The 19572-nt window shown below is 47.8% G+C and overlaps 1 protein-coding gene and 1 long non-coding RNA gene across 4 annotated transcripts in view; one reads left to right on the top strand and one right to left on the bottom strand.

Annotated features, from left to right (window-relative positions):
- LOC109883879 (solute carrier family 22 member 13) lies at positions 1–11389 on the bottom strand. Of its 3 annotated transcripts, XR_004202661.1 has the most exons (11): positions 10839–11389; positions 9642–9742; positions 9321–9475; positions 9008–9176; positions 8372–8474; positions 7885–8186; positions 7494–7711; positions 7307–7415; positions 5512–5762; positions 1160–1291; positions 299–411 (listed from the first exon to the last, which is right to left on the bottom strand). XR_004202661.1 is itself a non-coding variant. In XM_031787737.1 (10 exons), exons 1-10 carry the CDS (start codon positions 11277–11279, stop codon positions 266–268), a joined length of 1851 nt encoding a protein of 616 aa, XP_031643597.1. In that variant the 5' UTR covers positions 11280–11386; the 3' UTR covers positions 1–265. The 3 variants fall into 3 exon arrangements, 2 of the variants coding, with proteins under 2 accessions (XP_031643597.1, XP_020331485.2); XM_031787737.1 differs by lacking the exon at positions 1160–1291 and having other exon boundaries at positions 1–411; positions 9321–9331; positions 10839–11386; XM_020475896.2 differs by lacking the exon at positions 1160–1291 and having other exon boundaries at positions 1–411; positions 10839–11380.
- The window catches only part of LOC116353332 (uncharacterized), a 26368-nt gene continuing 14372 nt past the window's right edge, over positions 7577–19572 (top strand). The window contains exons 1-3 of the long non-coding RNA XR_004202662.1: positions 7577–7689; positions 9325–9379; positions 16658–16878. This is a non-coding gene — a long non-coding RNA (uncharacterized LOC116353332). The remainder of the gene's footprint in view (positions 7690–9324; positions 9380–16657; positions 16879–19572) is intronic.

The raw sequence follows: 19572 nt of genomic DNA on the forward strand, positions 1-19572 counted from the left end.
TTCGTGCAGAGCTGTTTATACAATGCTACATTAGCAATGTTTCCTCACATCTCACAGACAGGTCTGTGTTTAAACACGCTCTCAGCAAGCCTCTACAGGCTGTGGGAGATACAGGATCAAACCTATAAAACACTAGAACCAGGGTCGTGTTCAGTAGGGCACAACATCGCAAACTGTATTACAATGTTTATTAAGTTCAGGTAGTACCTCCAAGTTTATTGTGTTCTGTACCAACTGAGCACCATGGACCTTCAAATACATGTATCTACAGCATGTGTGTGTTTGTGGTGTGTGTGTGCGAGTATGTGCAGTTTGAGTCAGTTGAGATCCTGTGGGTTGTGGGAGGGCTTCTCTGGGTCTGTGTCTCCCAGGAATGGACAGGCTTTGTCAGCTGGGGCATCCGCTGAGCACCTGTCAGGAAATACACACAAATCTCAGCTGGAGAGACGTTAACCAACAAGAGTCCACTATTCCTCAGAATGTGTGTCTCAATTGAACATGTGTCTTGGACCAGGACTCTGGTTAGCAGGCCACAGACTGGGGGTTACGGTTATCCCACTGGGCACAAACTGGTTAAATCAACATTGTTTCCACATCTTTTTTTTTTTTAAACGTCAGGGTAGCCTAGTGGTTAGAGAGTTGGACTAGTAACCGGAAGGTTGCAAGTTCAAACCCCTGAGCTGACAAGGTACAAAATCTGTCGTTCTGCCCCTGAACAGGCAGTTAACCCACAACCTACTGAGATTGTTAGCTGCTATAAGGTTTCATCATGCGTTCTCTAACAGACCACGTGATTTGTATCTGTTCTGTGATTGGACGATACAGACCGCAATGCTATATGGGATTTGTTTGTTTTTTTGCCTTCTAACTATGTACACAGTGTTGAACCATTGACTTTAAAATATATATATAATAACCGTTTTTGTAAAGAGATTTCTAATCTTCTGAATTAATGGTTCACACCACTTTTGTAGCTATTCACCACTTGGAAACACGGTCAAATGCTTATGTTATAATTTGTGTAGGCTGAAAATGAGTGGCCGTGTCAATTCCTGGAACCATAACCGCGGAAAGAGGAACGTAGCAGCCCTATAGAGGTAGAGGGAGAGTGAGAAAGGGGGTAAATAGCTGACCTAAAAGGAGAGGTTACATAACACACCAGCTGCCTGTGAACTCTTGAGTATAGCATTTCACAGTCAGCTGCTGTTGACGACGCACTGAAGAGAGACAACAAGTCAACAACCAGTTGATCGCCACCTCCAAGGCATTTCTAGTCGATCACCAAACATTTCTGTAAAAAAAACAACGATAAAGCCTTGTGTTCCTTGTTATTCATATCACGCTGTTGGTGGTAGGTGCACTTGATTCACTCTGCGCGCAGGGTAGGCAAAAACTGTTGCCATTTTTGAACCGTTTCATGGGTACAAACTGCTTTCCTGGTGGGCCCAGAGAGCAAATCAAGTGTACCTCTGGCCAATCAGATGGCTCAGATGACCGTGTCTGCGGTAATGTAGCAGGCGTAAAAGAAAGCTACAGTAAAGTTGATACTGTGATATTTCAAAATGTTTAAAACCCTGACTAGAGAGAGACTGTCAACGAACACAGCAAAGGGCTGCTGTTTTTATTAGTGAGTTTAATGTTTACGTTCTTACTCAGCACTGTCAACACTTTGTATTCAACACTTTTAGAAATCATAAAATGCACATTCTCCCTACTTCCACTCAGCACTACAACCTACACTGCAGCAGTAATGAATGAGTAGGACAGTGTCTCTATAGACTTATGTTGTTATTATTAGCAGCTTGGGTCTTTTTTAATATCAAGGAATATTTCACTTCCTCTGTTCATAGGAGTAACAACATGAATTTGTGCACAAGGCAGAAATAATGCGGTTCGACTCAAGTTTCGCCATCAGATGGTGTTCCCTTTGGTCAGCGTCAGCGGAGGAAAGGGAGAGCGGAGGGATGTTGAGAGACGGACCCTCAGTCTGCTGCTCTCAGCCCTCCGCTGAGACTGACCCTCAATCTGCTGCTCTCAGCCCTCCGCTGAGACTGACTCTCAGTCTGCTGCTCTCAGCCCTCCGCTGAGACTGACCCTCAATCTGCTGCTCTCAGCCCTCCGCTGAGACTGACCCTCAGTCTGCTGCTCTCTCCCTCCGCTGAGACTGACTCTCAGTCTGCTGCTCTCTCCCCTCCGCTGAGACTGACCCTCAATCTGCTGCTCTCAGCCCTCCTCTGAGACTGACCCTCAGATTGAGACTGACCCTCAATCTGCTGCTCTCAGCCCTCCGCTGAGACTGACCCTCAATCTGCTGCTCTCAGCCCTCCGCTGAGACTGACCCTCAGTCTGCTGCTCTCAGCCCTCCGCTGAGACTGACCCTCAGTCTGCTGCTCTCTCCCTCCGCAGAGACTGACTCTCAGTCTGCTGCTCTCAGCCCTCCGCTGAGACTGACCCTCAGTCTGCTGCTCTCTCCCTCCGCTGAGACTGACCCTCGGTCTGCTGCTCTGAGGCCTCCGCTGAGACAGACCCTCAGTCTGCTGCTCTCAGCCCTCCGCTGAGACTGACCCTCAGTCTGCTGCTCTCAGCCCTCCGCTGAGACTGACCCTCAGTCTGCTGCTCTCAGCCCTCCGCTGAGACTGACCCTCAGTCTGCTGCTCTCAGCCCTCCGCTGAGACTGACCCTCAGTCTGCTGCGCTCAGCCCTCCGCTGATGTCGACCCTCAGCCTGCTGCTCTCAGCCCTCCGCTGATGTCGACCCTCAGTCTGCTGCTCTCAGCCCTCCGCTGAGACTGACCCTCAGTCTGCTGCTCTCAGCCCTCCGCTGAGACTGACCCTCAGTCTGCTGCTCTCTCCCTCTGCTGAGACTGACCCTCAGTCTGCTGCTCTCAGCCCTCCGCTGAGACTGACCCTCAGTCTGCTGCTCTCAGCCCTCCGCTGAGACTGACCCTCAGTCTGCTGCTCTCTCCCTCCGCTGAGACTGACCCTCAGTCTGCTGCTCTCTCCCTCCGCTGAGACTGACCCTCAGTCTGCTGCTCTCTCCCTCTGCTGAGACTGACCCTCAGTCTGCTGCTCTCTCCCTCTGCTGAGACTGGCCCTCAGCCTGCTGCTCTCTCCCTCTGCTGAGACTGACCCTCAGTCTGCTGCTCTCTCCCTCTGCTGAGACTGACCCTCAGTCTGCTGCTCTCTCCCTCTGCTGAGACTGACCCTCAGTCTGCTGCTCTCTCCCTCTGCTGAGACTGACCCTCAGCCTGCTGCTCTCTCCCTCTGCTGAGACTGACCCTCAGTCTGCTGCTCTCTCCCTCTGCTGAGACTGACCCTCAGCCTGCTGCTCTCTCCCTCTGCTGAGATTGACCCTCAGCCTGCTGCTCTCTCCCTCTGCTGAGACTGACCCTCAGTCTGCTGCTCTCTCCCTCTGCTGAGACTGACCCTCAGTCTGCTGCTCTCTCCCTCTGCTGAGACTGACCCTCAGTCTGCTGCTCTCTCCCTCTGCTGAGACTGACCCTCAGCCTGCTGCTCTCTCCCTCTGCTGAGACTGACCCTCAGCCTGCTGCTCTCTCCCTCCGCTGAGACTGACCCTCAGTCTGCTGCTCTCTCCCTCTGCTGAGACTGACCCTCAGTCTGCTGCTCTCTCCCTCTGCTGAGACTGACCCTCAGTCTGCTGCTCTCTCCCTCTGCTGAGACTGACCCTCAGTCTGCTGCTCTCTCCCTCTGCTGAGACTGACCCTCAGTCTGCTGCTCTCTCCCTCTGCTGAGACTGACCCTCAGTCTGCTGCTCTCTCCCTCTGCTGAGACTGACCCTCAGTCTGCTGCTCTCTCCCTCTGCTGAGACTGACCCTCAGTCTGCTGCTCTCAGCCCTCTGCTGAGACTGACCCTCAGTCTGCTGCTCTCTCCCTCTGCTGAGACTGACCCTCAGTCTGCTGCTCTCTCCCTCTGCTGAGACTGACCCTCAGCCTGCTGCTCTCTCCCTCTGCTGAGACTGACCCTCAGTCTGCTGCTCTCTCCCTCTGCTGAGACTGACCCTCAGCCTGCTGCTCTCTCCCTCTGCTGAGACTGACCCTCAGTCTGCTGCTCTCTCCCTCTGCTGAGACTGACCCTCAGTCTGCTGCTCTCTCCCTCTGCTGAGACTGACCCTCAGTCTGCTGCTCTCTCCCTCTGCTGAGACTGACCCTCAGTCTGCTGCTCTCTCCCTCTGCTGAGACTGACCCTCAGTCTGCTGCTCTCTCCCTCTGCTGAGACTGACCCTCAGTCTGCTGCTCTCTCCCTCTGCTGAGACTGACCCTCAGTCTGCTGCTCTCTCCCTCTGCTGAGACTGACCCTCAGTCTGCTGCTCTCTCCCTCCGCTGAGACTGACCCTCAGGCTGCTGCTCTCTCCCTCCGCTGAGACTGACCCTCAGTCTGCTGCTCTCTCCCTCCGCTGAGACTGACCCTCAGTCTGCTGCTCTCCCTCTGCTGAGACTGACCCTCAGCCTGCTGCTCTCTCACTCTGCTGAGACTGACCCTCAGTCTGCTGCTCTCTCCCTCTGCTGAGACTGACCCTCAGCCTGCTGCTCTCTCCCTCTGCTGAGACTGACCCTCAGCCTGCTGCTCTCTCCCTCTGCTGAGACTGACCCTCAGTCTGCTGCTCTCAGCCCTCTGCTGAGACTGACCCTCAGTCTGCTGCTCTCTCCCTCTGCTGAGACTGACCCTCAGCCTGCTGCTCTCTCCCTCTGCTGAGACTGACCCTCAGCCTGCTGCTCTCTCCCTCCGCTGAGACTGACCCTCAGCCTGCTGCTCTCTCCCTCTGCTGAGACTGACCCTCAGTCTGCTGCTCTCTCCCTCTGCTGAGACTGACCCTCAGTCTGCTGCTCTCTCCCTCTGCTGAGACTGACCCTCAGTCTGCTGCTCTCTCCCTCTGCTGAGACTGACCCTCAGTCTGCTGCTCTCTCCCTCCGCTGAGACTGACCCTCAGTCTGCTGCTCTCTCCCTCTGCTGAGACTGACCCTCAGTCTGCTGCTCTCTCCCTCTGCTGAGACTGACCCTCAGTCTGCTGCTCTCTCCCTCTGCTGAGACTGACCCTCAGTCTGCTGCTCTCTCCCTCCGCTGAGACTGACCCTCAGTCTGCTGCTCTCTCCCTCTGCTGAGACTGACCCTCAGTCTGCTGCTCTCTCCCTCTGCTGAGACTGACCCTCAGTCTGCTGCTCTCTCCCTCTGCTGAGACTGACCATCAGATGCAGGCACCATAATAAAAAATAAAACATTATAAAATGAAATGAAATAATAAAAGCTAATTATTTAAAATGTAAACTCACTCATCTCTTAATGTATTGGGCCTATAGCTTACTGCACAAACCTTACTGCTACAGAACTGGTTAATGTTGGTTAGTGTTGCATAGGCGTACCTTTTTTAATAGTTGTGTTAAAGAAAATATATATATAAGCGGTAGATCTTGACATTTTGACTCAGAAAAGGTTGGTGACCACTGCAGTAAGGAACACACACACACACACACACACACATCAGGGGTCTCTCACCCTCTGAAGACCAAAAGGAAGGGAAGGTTGGTAGATGAAGACTGGGCTGTCTGTCACAGTCCTCCAGCGAATCAGGGAGCGGCACACCACTGGTCTCCGGTAGAAACAGACACAGTCCCGCCCCAACAATGGGGCCACTCCCATAAAGGATCATAGCGGCCAATGGGATGGTTTCTCCTCTAGGACTGATCACCGCATTCAGGATACAGCCCACCCTGTAACACAGACACACCAAGCCCACACACTTCTGTCTGAAATACTCACACACACACACACACACACACACACACACACACACACACACACACACACACACACCGTACTTGCTGTGTTGATAGGATAACAGTAATAATTCAACTGACTCTAACCAGAATAGAAAGAGGAGTGGGAGGCCACGGTGCACAACTGAGCAAGAGGACAAGTACATTGGAGTGTTTAGTTTGAGAAACAGACTCCTCACAAGTCCTCAACTGGCAGCTTCATTAAATAGTACCCACAAAACACCAGTCTCAATGTCACCAGTAAAGTTGAGGCAAAATTGCAAGGCAAAGTTGCAAAGAAAAAAACATATCTCAGACTGGCCAATAAAAAGAAAAGATTAAGATGGGCAAAAGAACAGACACTGGACAAAGGAACTCTGCCTAGAAGGCCAGCATCCCAGAATCACCTCTTCACTGTTAACGTTGAGACTGGTGTTTTGCAGGTACTATTTAATGAAGCTGCCATTTGATAACTTGTGAGGCGTCTGTTTCTCAAACTAGACACTAGTGTACTTGTCCTCTTACTCAGTTGTTCACCGGGGCCACCCACTCCTCTTTCTATTCTGGTTAGAGCCAGTTTATCCTGTTCTGTGAAGGGAGTAGTACACAGCACTGTACGAGATCTTCAGTTTCTTGGCAATTTCTCACATGGAATAGCCTTCATTTTTCAGAACAAGAATAGACTGAGTTTCAGAAGAAAGTTCTTTGTTTCTGGCCATTTTGAGCCTGTAATCAAACCCACAAATGCTGATGCTCCAGATATTCAACTAGTCTAAAGAAGGCCAGTTTAATTGCTTCTTTAATCAGAACAACAGTTTTCAGCTGTGCTAACATAATTGCAAAAGGGTTTTCTAATGATCAATTAGCCTTTTAAAATGATAAACTTGGATTAGCTAACACAACGTGCCATTGGAACACAAGAGTGATGGTTTCTGATAGGCGTACAGAGGCCCATTTATGTAGATATTCCATTTTCATAAAAAAAAGCTGTTTCCAGTTACAATAGTTATTTACAACATTAACGATGTCTACACTGTATTTCTATCAATTTTATGTTATGTTAAATGGACACATTTGGACACAACAAGGACATTTCTAAGTGACACCAAACTTTTGAATGGTAGTGTACACACGTGGGTGATAATTGATTCATAGATGATGTGTTTATCTCTGTTTGCAGAGCATGTATTAATGTCTCCTATGACTCAGCAGGATGAACAAGACATGAGGGAACTAGGTCAGAGCTGCCTGTCTCAGCAGGATGAACAAGACATGAGGGAACTAGGTCAGAGCTGCCTGTCTCAGCAGGATGAACAAGACATGAGGGAACTAGGTCAGAGCTGCTTGTCTCAGCAGGATGAACAAGACATGAGGGAACTAGGTCAAAACTGCTTGTCTCAGCAGGATAAACAAGACATGAGGGAACTAGATCAGTGCTGTGTGTCTCCTTGGTTGAGATAGGGACTGACCAGTCCTGTAACACTAGCTATACATCAGGGGTCACACACACACACACACACACACACACTCCGTACCTGATGAGCGTAGGGAAGAGTTCGATGCCGTAGAGTACAGAGACAAACACAGTGGTCTGCATACACAGCTTCCCCACCAGGGCCAGAGTTATCACCAACCCTGGGACAGCTACACACACACACACTGTTGGATCACTGGAGGTGTGTGTGTGTGTGTGTGTGTGTGTGTGTGTGTGTGTGTGCTTACCGTAGAAGCGTGATGCGAGCAGGGACAGCAGGCAGAAGGAGCCACTGAGGAACAGGGATAGCATGCTGATTGGGCGTCTGCCCCAGCGAGCCAATAGGAATGGGACGAGCAGGCAGGGAGCCTCTGATAGGCCGCTGAAGAACTGAGCCAGGAAGACATCCACCCCGAACCGCCCGACATTCATACAGATACCGTAGTACGTCAGGGCTGATGCTAGCCTAACACACACACACACACACACACACACACACACACACACACACACACACAGGGGGGAAAGACGCATCAGACAAATACTGTAGAACAGACCTGTCAAATAGAATACAGAGGTAGAATCTGACAGCCTCTCTCACACACACACACACACACACACACACACACACTGACCTACCCAATGTAACTCAAGATGACCAGGCGCAGTAGGATGGTGGGACTTCTCATGTGTCCGCATTGGGAAAGTGTGTGTTCCTCCCATGTTTGTGTGTCTGCCTTCGGTGTGTGTGTCTTATTGTCAGGTGTGTCAGTTTCAAGTGGGTGTGTCTCATTGTCAGGTGTGTCAGTCTCCAGTGTGTGTGTCTCACTGTCAGGTGTGTCAGTCTCAAGTGGGTGTGTCTTATTGTCAGGTGTGCCAGTCTCCAGTGTGTGTGTCTCCAGGTGGACTTCCTGCAGGTCCTTCCCCTCTGTGTCCAACAACTAGGTCAGAAAGACCACACACAGGCTTGAGTTGGGTTAGGGAACACTGATGTGTGTGTGTGTGTGTGTGTGTGTGTGTGTGTGTGTGTGTGTGTGTGTGTGTGTGTGTGTGTGTGTGTGTGTGTGTGTGTGTGTGTGTGTGTGTGTGTGTGTGTGTGTGTGTGTGTGTGTGTGTGTGTTTGTACCAGGTCTAGAAAGCGTTTGTCCTCAGGACTGTGTCTCCTATACGCCTCCAGAGTCTCTGCTCTCCTCTTCAGGAGCAGCCAGCGAGGAGACTCAGGAATAGAACTAAGAGAGAGAGAGAGTTATCATTATTATTTCTTTGTCAAACTACATTCCTATTTGCATAAGAATACCACATTATAGTCAACTCTGAACACTGTGTGTGTACTCACTAGTAGAGAGGCAGACAGAGGATCTGTGGTATAGCCAGTCCCAGGTGTAGCTGTGTGTGTGTGTGTGTGTGTGTGTGTGTGTGTGTGTGTGTGTGTGTGTGTGTGTGTTACTCACTAGTAGAGAGGCAGACAGAGGATCTGTGGTACGGCCGGTCCCAGGTGTAGCTGTGTGTGTGTGTGTGTGTGTGTTACTCACTAGAAGACAGGCAGACAGAGGATCTGTGGTACGGCCAGTCCCAGGTGTAGCTGTGTGTGTGTGTGTGTGTGTACTCACTAGAAGACAGGCAGACAGAGGATCTGTGGTACGGCCAGTCCCAGGTGTAGCTGTGTGTGTGTGTGTGTGTGTGTTACTCACTAGAAGACAGGCAGACAGAGGATCTGTGGTACGGCCAGTCCCAGGTGTAGCTGTGTGTGTGTGTTACTCACTAGTAGAGAGGCAGACAGAGGATCTGTGGTACGGCCAGTCCCAGGTGTAGCTGTGTCCAGGTGTGTGTAAGGTACGCCAGCGGTGCCAACGCCATCATACCCAGGCTGAAGGAGAAGGACAGGAGGGCCGGGGGCCAAATACGATACCTGGGAAGACTCCATTCCACACCTACACACACACACACACACACACACACACACATACACACTGTTAAATCCATGCACACAGGCACACACACACCTTCCATGTGTTACAGTGTATGATTTACTGTGAGTGTGTGTGTGTGTGTGTTTGTGTGTGTGTTTTCTTTACCCAGGCTGAAGCTGCAGATATTGATACAGCAGCAGGAGACCCCGGCCAAACAGCGCAGGGTGAGGAAGAGGAGGGCGTGAGGAAGGACTGCCGGCAGCACAGCAGTCACGGCATTAACACACACACACACCAGCAGCACTGCTCGCTTACCGTACCTAGTCACGCGTGCGCACACACACACACACACACACCTTCCATGTGTTACAGTGTATGACTTACTGTGTGTGTGTGTGTGTGTGTGTGTGTGTGTGTGTGTGTGTGTGTGTGTGTGTGTGTGTGTGTGTGTGTGTGTGTGAGAGAGAGAGAGAGAGAGAGTCTCACCTGTCAGAGAGAGCTCCTCCGAACAGAGATCCCAGCAGAAGGCCAGTCATGTAGATGGTCTGACTGTACGACATCACCTCCGGATCCATACACACTGTACCCTGTAACACACACTGACGTTTGTGCCAGATAATGTCTTAGTAATCTAGCTCTATGTCCTCAGCCCCGGGCGATATTGACGATGTTTCCCTGAGACATGATGGTATTTCTTATCACTACTGTGTGTTGTGAAACGTCTTACCATGTGACACTCCTTTTAGTCACTTACTTTCTATTGTTGTTCCGTTGCCGAGGGGGACGCATTTCGTTCCGTTGCCGAGGGGAAGCGTTTTGTTCTGTTGCCGAGGGGGAAGCGTTTCGTTCCGTTGTCGAGGGGAAGCGTTTCATTCCGTTGTCGAGGGGGAAGCGTTTCGTTCCGTTGTCGAGGGGGAAGCGTTTCGTTCCGTTGTCGAGGGGGAAGCGTTTCGTTCCGTTGTCGAGGGGGAAGCGTTTCGTTCCGTTGTCGAGGGGGACGCGTTTCATTCCGTTGTCGAGGGGGAAGCGTTTCATTCCGTTGTCGAGGGGGGCGCGTTTCGTTCCGTCGTCGAGGGGGAAGCGTTTCGTTCCGTCGTCGAGGGGGAAGCGTTTCGTTCCACTGTCGAGGGGGGAGCGTTTCGTTCCACTGTCGAGGGGGGAGCGTTTCGTTCCACTGTCGAGGGGGGAGCGTTTTGTTCCACTGTCGAGGGGGGAGCGTTTTGTTCCACTGTCGAGGGGGGAGCGTTTTGTTCCACTGTCGAGGGGGGAGCGTTTTGTTCCACTGTCGAGGGGGGAGCGTTTCGTTCCATTGTGTACCCCATTACAGTATATCATGTCTCTATGACTAATAATCAAACTGGGACTCCTAGGTTGTTTCCTAACACACAGAGTGATACATCTGACATACATTCTGGGAGTGTTTACTTGGTCAGTGAGTGTGTAGATGGCTGGCTCTGTAACCAGGTTACCCCGACTATTTCTATGATTAAGTGTTCATTGACTCATCAATTGTTGTTCGAGGGGAAGTTAAGATACAAACAGGAGGAATGCAATGCTGCCTAATCAGTGTTGATGACATTATATACTATCTGTTAATAAACTAAAGCTGGGTTTACACTGATTTAGACCATTATAATAACTGCCAATCATGTAGAAACTGGAAAACTTTTGCGGTTTACTCACATTCTCTCTTTCCGTGTCGTTCCCACCCGTAATCTCATCCTGTTGCGGTAACAATACCTGTAAAACTGATCCGTTTACCTCGCGCACCTCCCATGTAGTCCAGTTCTGTGTATGGGCACTAGAAGATACTTCTCCAAAGGTTCGACTAGCGGCCGGTAACTCACCCGGGACGTTATTGCACGAGGAGGTTGCTCTGCTAACGGCGAAGAGGTCGAGGAAGAAGAGAAACGCCATGAAGAAGAATATGAGCGCGAGACGCCAGTACACCGCGAACTGCAACGGAGCCATAGTAGTAGGCGATCCTCTTTCACTATCTCTCTCTGCGGCTTTCACTATCACTCTCGCGGTGTCACCGGACTGGTTAGATCGTAAAACTCCCAAGAACTCCCAGTCAACTGACTCCTCGGCGGAAGAAGTGCTGAAACAGCAAAGTCTAATCATAACAAATCGTGACGTCGTGGTCTGGACCTATAATCTAGTGTCGCGAGGTAACAAGGTTACCTAAACCTATACCTTCTCTAGAACTACGCAACTTCTATTCTCCTTCTCTCTCTCACGTCTCTACTCTCTCCTTCCCATTCACTGTCTCTCTCAATTCAATTCGAGGCGGCAGGTACCCAAGTGGTTAGAGCATTGGGCCAGTACCGAAAGGTTGCTGGTTCGAATCCCTGAGCTCACAATGTAGAAATCTGTCGTTCTGTCCCTGAACGAGGATGTTGACCACCATTGTAAGTAAAAAAAATGTTTTTAACTGACTTGCCTAGTTAATAAAAAAAGGAAGAGGGGCTTTATTGGCATGGGAAAAGGCTACGGGAATTAGTTTGGGGTGCTGCGTTTTTTAATATGGGGGGGGGGGGGGGGGCGAAGTGGGGTGTGTAGAAATACCGCCTCCAGTTGAAACACATTTACTTCTACAATATCAATACCTCAATATTAAGTTTATATTAGGTTTGGCGTGCGGATTGGCGTGTACAATGTACTTCTCAACCTCGTCATACATAGGCTACATTGACCCGTTTGGCCAACTTGTGTAACAGTGCATAATAGATGCATAAGAAACGCTATCAAGGGCTACTTCAAATACAGACATCAATGTGAAAGTCACTGGAGCATAAAACAGCTCACTGCGAATGAAAACTACGCCAGATAAATCCCACAAAATGCAGTGAAGAACAAGGCATGGGAATGCATTGAAGAACAAGGCATGGGAATGCATTGAAGAACAAGGCATGGGAATGCATTGAAGAACAAGGCATGGGAATGCATTGAAGAACAAGGCAAGGGAATGCATTGAAGAACAAGGCAAGGGAATGCATTGAAGAACAAGGCATGGGAATGCATTGAAGAACAAGGCATGGGAATGCATTGAAGAACAAGGCAAGGGAATGCATTGAAGAACAAGGCAAGGGAATGCATTGAAGAACAAGGCAAGGGAATGCATTGAAGAACAAGGCAAGGGAATGCATTGAAGAACAAGGCAAGGGAATGCATTGAAGAACAAGGCATGGGAATGCATTGAAGAACAAGGCAAGGGAATGCATTGAAGAACAAGGCAAGGGAATGCATTGAAGAACAAGGCAAGGGAATGCATTGAAGAACAAGGCATGGGAATGCATTGAAGAACAAGGCATGGGAATGCATTGAAGAACAAGGCATGGGAATGCATTGAAGAACAAGGCATGGGAATGCATTGAAGAACAAGGCATGGGAATGCATTGAAGAACAAGTCAAGGGAATGCATTGAAGAACAAGGCATGGGAATGCATTGAAGAACAAGGCATGGGAATGCATTGAAGAACAAGGCATGGGAATGCATTGAAGAACAAGGAAAGGGAATGCATTGAAGAACAAGGCAAGCATCAAAGGAATTCATGAGGACTACAATCGACAGGGACGCATAAAGACAACAACAAAAATCCACCAAGGAATGAAGAAACATCTACACATTAAGGCCACGCCCATGATTCATCACAGCTGAACGGACAGCGCCTCCGTACAGGTAGACATAGTGGAGCTCCGTGGGGTGTGGGGACAGGTAGACATAGTGGAGCTCCGTGGGGTGTGGGGACAGGTAGACATAGTGGAGCTCTGTGGGGTGTGGGGACAGGTAGACATAGTGGAGCTCCGTGGGGTGTGGGGACAGGTAGACATAGTGGAGCTCCGTGGGGTGTCCGTACAGGTAGACATAGTGGAGCTCTGTGGGGTGTCCATACAGGTAGACATAGTGGAGCTCCGTGGAGTGTCCGTACAGGTAGAAATAGTGGAGCTCCGTGGGGTGTCCGTACAGGTAGACATAGTGGAGCTCTGTGGGGTGTCCGTACAGGTAGACATAGTGGAGCTCCGTGGGGTGTCCGTACAGGTAGACATAGTGGAGCTCCGTGGGGTGTCCGTACAGGTAGACATAGTGGAGCTCTGTGGGGTGTCCGTACAGGTAGACATAGTGGAACTCCGTGGGGTGTGGGGACAGGTAGACATAGTGGAGCTCTGTGGGGTGTGGGGACAGGTAGACATAGTGGAGCTCCGTCGGGTGTGGGGACAGGTAGACATAGTGGAGCTCCGTGGGGTGTCCGTACAGGTAGACATAGTGGAGCTCCGTGGGGTGTCCATACAGGTAGACATAGTGGAGCTCCGTGGGGTGTGGGGACAGGTAGACATAGTGGAGCTCTGTGGGGTGTCCGTACAGGTAGACATAGTGGAGCTCCGTGGGGTGTCCGTACAGGTAGACATAGTGGAGCTCCGTGGGGTGTCCGTACAGGTAGACATAGTGGAGCTCTGTGGGGTGTGGCTGAACGGACAGCGCCCCCGTACAGGTAGACATACTAAACTATGAAATTGCACATATGGAATCATGTAGTAACCAAAAAAGTGTTAAACAAATCAAAATATATTTTAGATTCTTCAAAGTAGCCATCCTTTGCCCTGATGACAGCTTTCTACAATCTTGGCATTATCTCAACCAGCTTCATGAGGTAGTCACCTGAAAGACATTTCAATTGACAGGTGTGCCTTGTTAAAAGTTCATTTGTGAAATGTATTTCATTAATCAGTTGTGTTGTGACAAGGTAGGGGTGGTATACAGAAGATAGCCCTATTTGGTAAAAGACCAAGAGCAGTTCAAATAAGCAAAGAGAAATGACAGTCTATCATTCAAGTGCAGTCGCAAAAACCATCAAGCTCTATGATGTAACTAGCGCTCATAACGACTGCCACCGGAGAGGAAGACCCAGAGTTACCTCTGCTACAGAGGATATATTCATTAGAGTTAACTGCAACTCAGATAGCAGCCCAAATAAATGCTTCACAGAGTTCAAGTAATAGACACATTTCAACATCAATTGTTCACAGGAGACTTCGTGAATCAGGCCTTCATGGTTGAATTTCTGCAAAGAAACCACTACTAAAGGACACCAATAATAAGAAGAGCCTTACTTGGGTCAAGAAACACAAGCAATGGATATTAGACCGGTGGAAATCTGTCCTTCTGTCAGATGAGTCCAGATTTGAGATTTTTGGTTCGAACCGCTGTGTCTTTGTGAGACGCAGAGTAGGTGAACGGGTGATCTCCGCGTTAGTGGAGATTGTACTTTTTGGAGAAATGTCCTCTGGTCTGATGAAACAAAAATATAACTGTTTGGCCATAATGACCATTGTTATGTTTGGAGGAAAAGGGGGAGGCTTGCAAGCCGAAGAACATCATCCCAACCATGAAGCATGGGGGTGGCAGCATAATGTAGTGGGGGTGCTTTGCTGCAGGAGGGACTGGTGCACTTCACAAAATAGATGGCATCATGAGGCAGGAAAATTATATGGATATATTGAAGCAACATCTCAAGACATCAGTCAGGAAGTTAAAGCTTGGTCGCAAATGGGTCTTCCAAATGGACAATGACCCCAAGCATACTTACAAAATTGTGGCTTAAGGACAATGAAGTCAAGGTATTGTAGTGGTCATCACAAAGCCCTGACCTCAATCCTATAGAAAATGTGTGGGCAGAACTAAAAAAGCAAGGAGACCTACAAACCTGACTCAATTACAACAGCTCTGTCAGGAGGAATGGGACAAAACTTTCCCAACTTATTGTGGGAAGCTTGTAGAAGGCTACCCTAGATGTTTGACCCAAGTTAAACTATTTAAAGGCAATGCTACCAAATACTAATTGAATGTATGTAAACTTCTGACCCACTGAGAATGTGATGAAATAAATAAAAGCTGAAATGAATCATTCTCTATACTATTATTCTGACATTTCACATTCTTAAAATAAAGTGGTGATCCTAACTGACCTTAAACAGGGACTTTTTACTAGGAATAAATGTCAGGAATGGTGAAAAACTGAGTTTAAATGTATTTGGCTAAGGTGTATGTAAACTTCCGACTTCAACTGTATATACTAAACAAAAATATAAACACAACAATTAACGGTTTTACTGAGTTACAGTTCAATTAAGGAAATAATTTAATTGAAATTAATTCAATGTGTCATAATCTATGGATTTCACATACGGGGCAGGGGCACAGCCATGGGTGGGCCTGGGAGGGCATAGGCCCACCCACTGGGGAGCCATGCCCAGCCAATCAGAATTTGTTTTTCCACAGAAAAGGGCTATATTACAGACAGAAATCCTCCTCAGTTTCATCAGTCCGGGTGGCTGGTTTCAGACAATCCCGTTGGTGAAGAAGTCAGATGTGGAGGTCCTGGTTACACGTTGTCTGTGGTTGTGAGGCCGGATGGCCAAATTCAGTAAATCAACATTGGAGGTGACTTATGGTACAGAAATAAACATTAAATTATTTCGCAGAGAGCTCTGGTTGACATTCCTGCAGCTCTGGTTGACATTCCTGCAGTCAGCATGCTAATTACACTCTCCCTCAAATCTTGACACATCTGTGGCATTGTGTTGTGGGACAAAACTGCACATTTTAGAGTTGCCTTTTATTGTCCGCAGCACAAGGTGCACCTGTGTAATGATCATGTTGTTTAATCAGCTTCTTGATATGCCACACCTGTCAGGTGGATGGATTATCTTGGCAAAGGAGAAATGTTCACCAGTAGGGATAAAAACAAATTTGAGAGAAATAAGCTTTTTGTGTGTATAGAACATTTCTGGGATCTTTAAAAAAAACATCAGCTCATGAAACATGGGACCGTTTATATTTTTGTTCAGTATATATTTCAGAAAGTATTCAGACCCCTTGACTTTTTCCACATGTTGTTAGGTTACAGCCTTATTCTAAAATGGATGACATTGTTTTTATCCTCAATCTACACACAATGACAAAGCATCTTTATAAAAAAATAACACTGAAATATGACATTTACATAAGTATTCAGACCTTCCCAGGGCTGCAGACTTTGCTGCTAATTAGATCATTTATTTTGGTACTGTTCATATGTAGCTTGTTTGGTCACAGGTCCAGGAATGGCTGAAGAATTGCTCTGCATATAGCACTACTAGATGCGTTGACAAGTCATAGTCAATCTATAATATAAGACTTTTAACAAAACATTTTATTTAATGTGCAAAATCTGTAGAAACTCTTGAGAATAGAAAGGTTCAGAACTTGTGAAACATCACAGCACAGTTGAAAAATAAATGGCAAATAGAAATCCAATATGAATGTTAAGAGATAGATGGGAGGGGTTGAATGCGGCTGAAGGGTGGGACTAATAACAAGATAACTCATGTGAAATATACTGTCTATAAAATGTAAATATTGTAGGAACTTTTGAAACAGCACAGTTAAAAATAAATGGCAAATAGAAATTAAACTGGATGTTCATCAGAATAATTTTGTACAATTTATTTATTCATTGCAGTGCTTGAGGCGTCACTACAGACCCAGCTTCGATCCCAGGCCGTGTCACAGCCGGACGTGACCGTGAGACCCATAAGGTGGTGCACAATTGGCGCAGAGTCGTTTGACCTGCCGGCATTTCCTTGTCCCATCATGCTCTAGCGACTCCTTGTGGCGGTCTGGACACCTTCAAGCTGACTCCGGTCGCCAGCTGGACGGTGTTTCTTCCGGCTGGCTTCCCGGGTAAGCGAGCAGTGTGCTAAGAAGCAGTGCAGTTTGACAGGGTCGTGGTTCCGGAGGATGCATGGCTCTGGACCTTCGATGGGGAGTTGCAGTGATGAGACAAGACTGTAACTACCAATGGGATATCACAAAATTGGGGAGAGAAAAAGGAGTAAATCAATTTTAAAGTCTGTAAATATTTTACGGATGCACACCAATTGCTGCTGTCAAAGGCTGAGAACCCCTCTGTGAGAGAATACCGGGGCATGCAAGACATTAATACCAATTAGCAGCATCAGTTTCCTAAACAGGGTGGAACTATAGAAAGTAATGATACAGAAAATTACTAAAGGAGGACCATGTAGAACGAGACACAGTACCATAACCATAACGGACTGGTACATCTAGACTACCACAGTACCATAACCATAACGGACTGGTACATCTAGACTACCACAGTACCATAACCATAACGGACTGGTACATCTAGACTACCACAGTACCATAACCATAACGGACTGGTACATCTAGACTACCACAGTACCATAACCATAACGGACTGGTACATCTAGACTACCACAGTACCATAACCATAACGGACTGGTACATCTAGACTACCACAGTACCATAACCATAACAGACTGGTACATCTAGACTACCACAGTACCATAACCATAACGGACTGGTACATCTAGACTACCACAGTACCATAACCATAACGGACTGGTACATCTAGACTCCCACAGTTCCATAACCATAACGGACTGGTACATCTAGACTACCACAGTACCATAACTAGCTGTAACAGGCCGGTACATCTAGACTACCACAGTACCATAACCATAACGGACTGGTACATCTAGACTACCACAGTACCATAACCATAACAGACGGGTACATCTAGACTACCACAGTACCATAACCATAACGGACTGGTACATCTAGACTACCACAGTACCATAACCATAACAGGCCAGTACATCTAGACTACCACAGTACCATAACCATAATGGACTGGTACATCTAGACTACCTCAGTACCATAACCATAACAGACTGGTACATCTAGACTACCACAGTACCATAACCATAACAGACTGGTACATCTAGACTACCACAGTACCATAACTAGCTGTAACAGGCCGGTACATCTAGACTACCACAGTACCATAACCATAACGGACTGGTACATCTAGACTACCACAGTACCATAACTAGCTGTAACAGGCCGGTACATCTAGACTACCACAGTACCATAACCATAACAGACTGGTACATCTAGACTACCACAGTACCATAACCATAACGGACTGGTACATCTAGACTACCACAGTACCATAACCATAACGGACTGGTACATCTAGACTACCACAGTACCATAACCATAACGGACTGGTACATCTAGACTACCACAGTACCATAACTAGCTGTAACAGGCCGGTACATCTAGACTACCACAGTACCATAACCATAACAGACCAGTACATCTAGACTACCACAGTACCATAACCATAACAGACTGGTACATCTAGACTACCACAGTACTATAACCATAACAGACCAGTACATCTAGACTACCACAGTACCATAACCATAACAGACTGGTACATCTAGACTACCACAGTACTATAACCATAACAGACCAGTACATCTAGACTACCACAGTACCATAACCATAACAGACTGGTACATCTAGACTACCACAGTACCATAACCATAACAGACCAGTACATCTAGACTACCACAGTACCATAACCATAGCAGACTGGTACATCTAGACTACCACAGTACTATAACCATAACAGACCAGTACATCTAGACTACCACAGTACCATAACCATAGCAGACTGGTACATCTAGACTACCACAGTACCATAACCATAACGGACTGGTACATCTAGACTACCACAGTACCATAACCATAACGGACTGGTACATCTAGACTACCACAGTACCATAACCATAACGGACTGGTACATCTAGACTCCCACAGTTCCATAACCATAACGGACTGGTACATCTAGACTACCACAGTACCATAACTAGCTGTAACAGGCCGGTACATCTAGACTACCACAGTACCATAACCATAACGGACTGGTACATCTAGACTACCACAGTACCATAACCATAACGGACTGGTACATCTAGACTACCACAGTACCATAACCATAACGGACTGGTACATCTAGACTACCATAGTACCATAACCATAACGGACTGGTACATCTAGACTACCACAGTACCATAACTAGCTGTAACAGGCCGGTACATCTAGACTACCACAGTACCATAACCATAACGGACCGGTACATCTAGACTACCACAGTACCATAACCATAACGGACTGGTACATCTAGACTACCACAGTACCATAACTAGCTGTAACAGGCCGGTACATCTAGACTACCACAGTACCATAACCATAACAGACCAGTACATCTAGACTACCACAGTACCATAACCATAACAGACTGGTACATCTAGACTACCACAGTACTATAACCATAACAGACCAGTACATCTAGACTACCACAGTACCATAACCATAACAGACTGGTACATCTAGACTACCACAGTACTATAACCATAACAGACCAGTACATCTAGACTACCACAGTACCATAACCATAACAGACTGGTACATCTAGACTACCACAGTACCATAACCATAACAGACCAGTACATCTAGACTACCACAGTACCATAACCATAG

The sequence above is a fragment of the Oncorhynchus kisutch genome, linkage group LG14 (assembly GCF_002021735.2).
Source record: "Oncorhynchus kisutch isolate 150728-3 linkage group LG14, Okis_V2, whole genome shotgun sequence".
NCBI lineage: Eukaryota > Metazoa > Chordata > Actinopteri > Salmoniformes > Salmonidae > Oncorhynchus > Oncorhynchus kisutch.

Bases quoted from the DNA above. Each gene is read 5' to 3' on its own strand.
- LOC109883879 (XM_020475896.2), bottom strand. From the start codon at position 11,279: ATGATTAGACTTTGCTGTTTCAGCACTTCTTCCGCCGAGGAGTCAGTT. The intron at 9,476-9,641 runs GTGAGACTCTCT...ACGCGTGACTAG, and splicing joins GGAGGAGCTCTCTCTGACAG to GTACGGTAAGCGAGCAGTGC. The intron at 412-5,511 runs GTGAGAGACCCC...ATTTCCTGACAG, and splicing joins TTCCTTTTGGTCTTCAGAGG to GTGCTCAGCGGATGCCCCAG.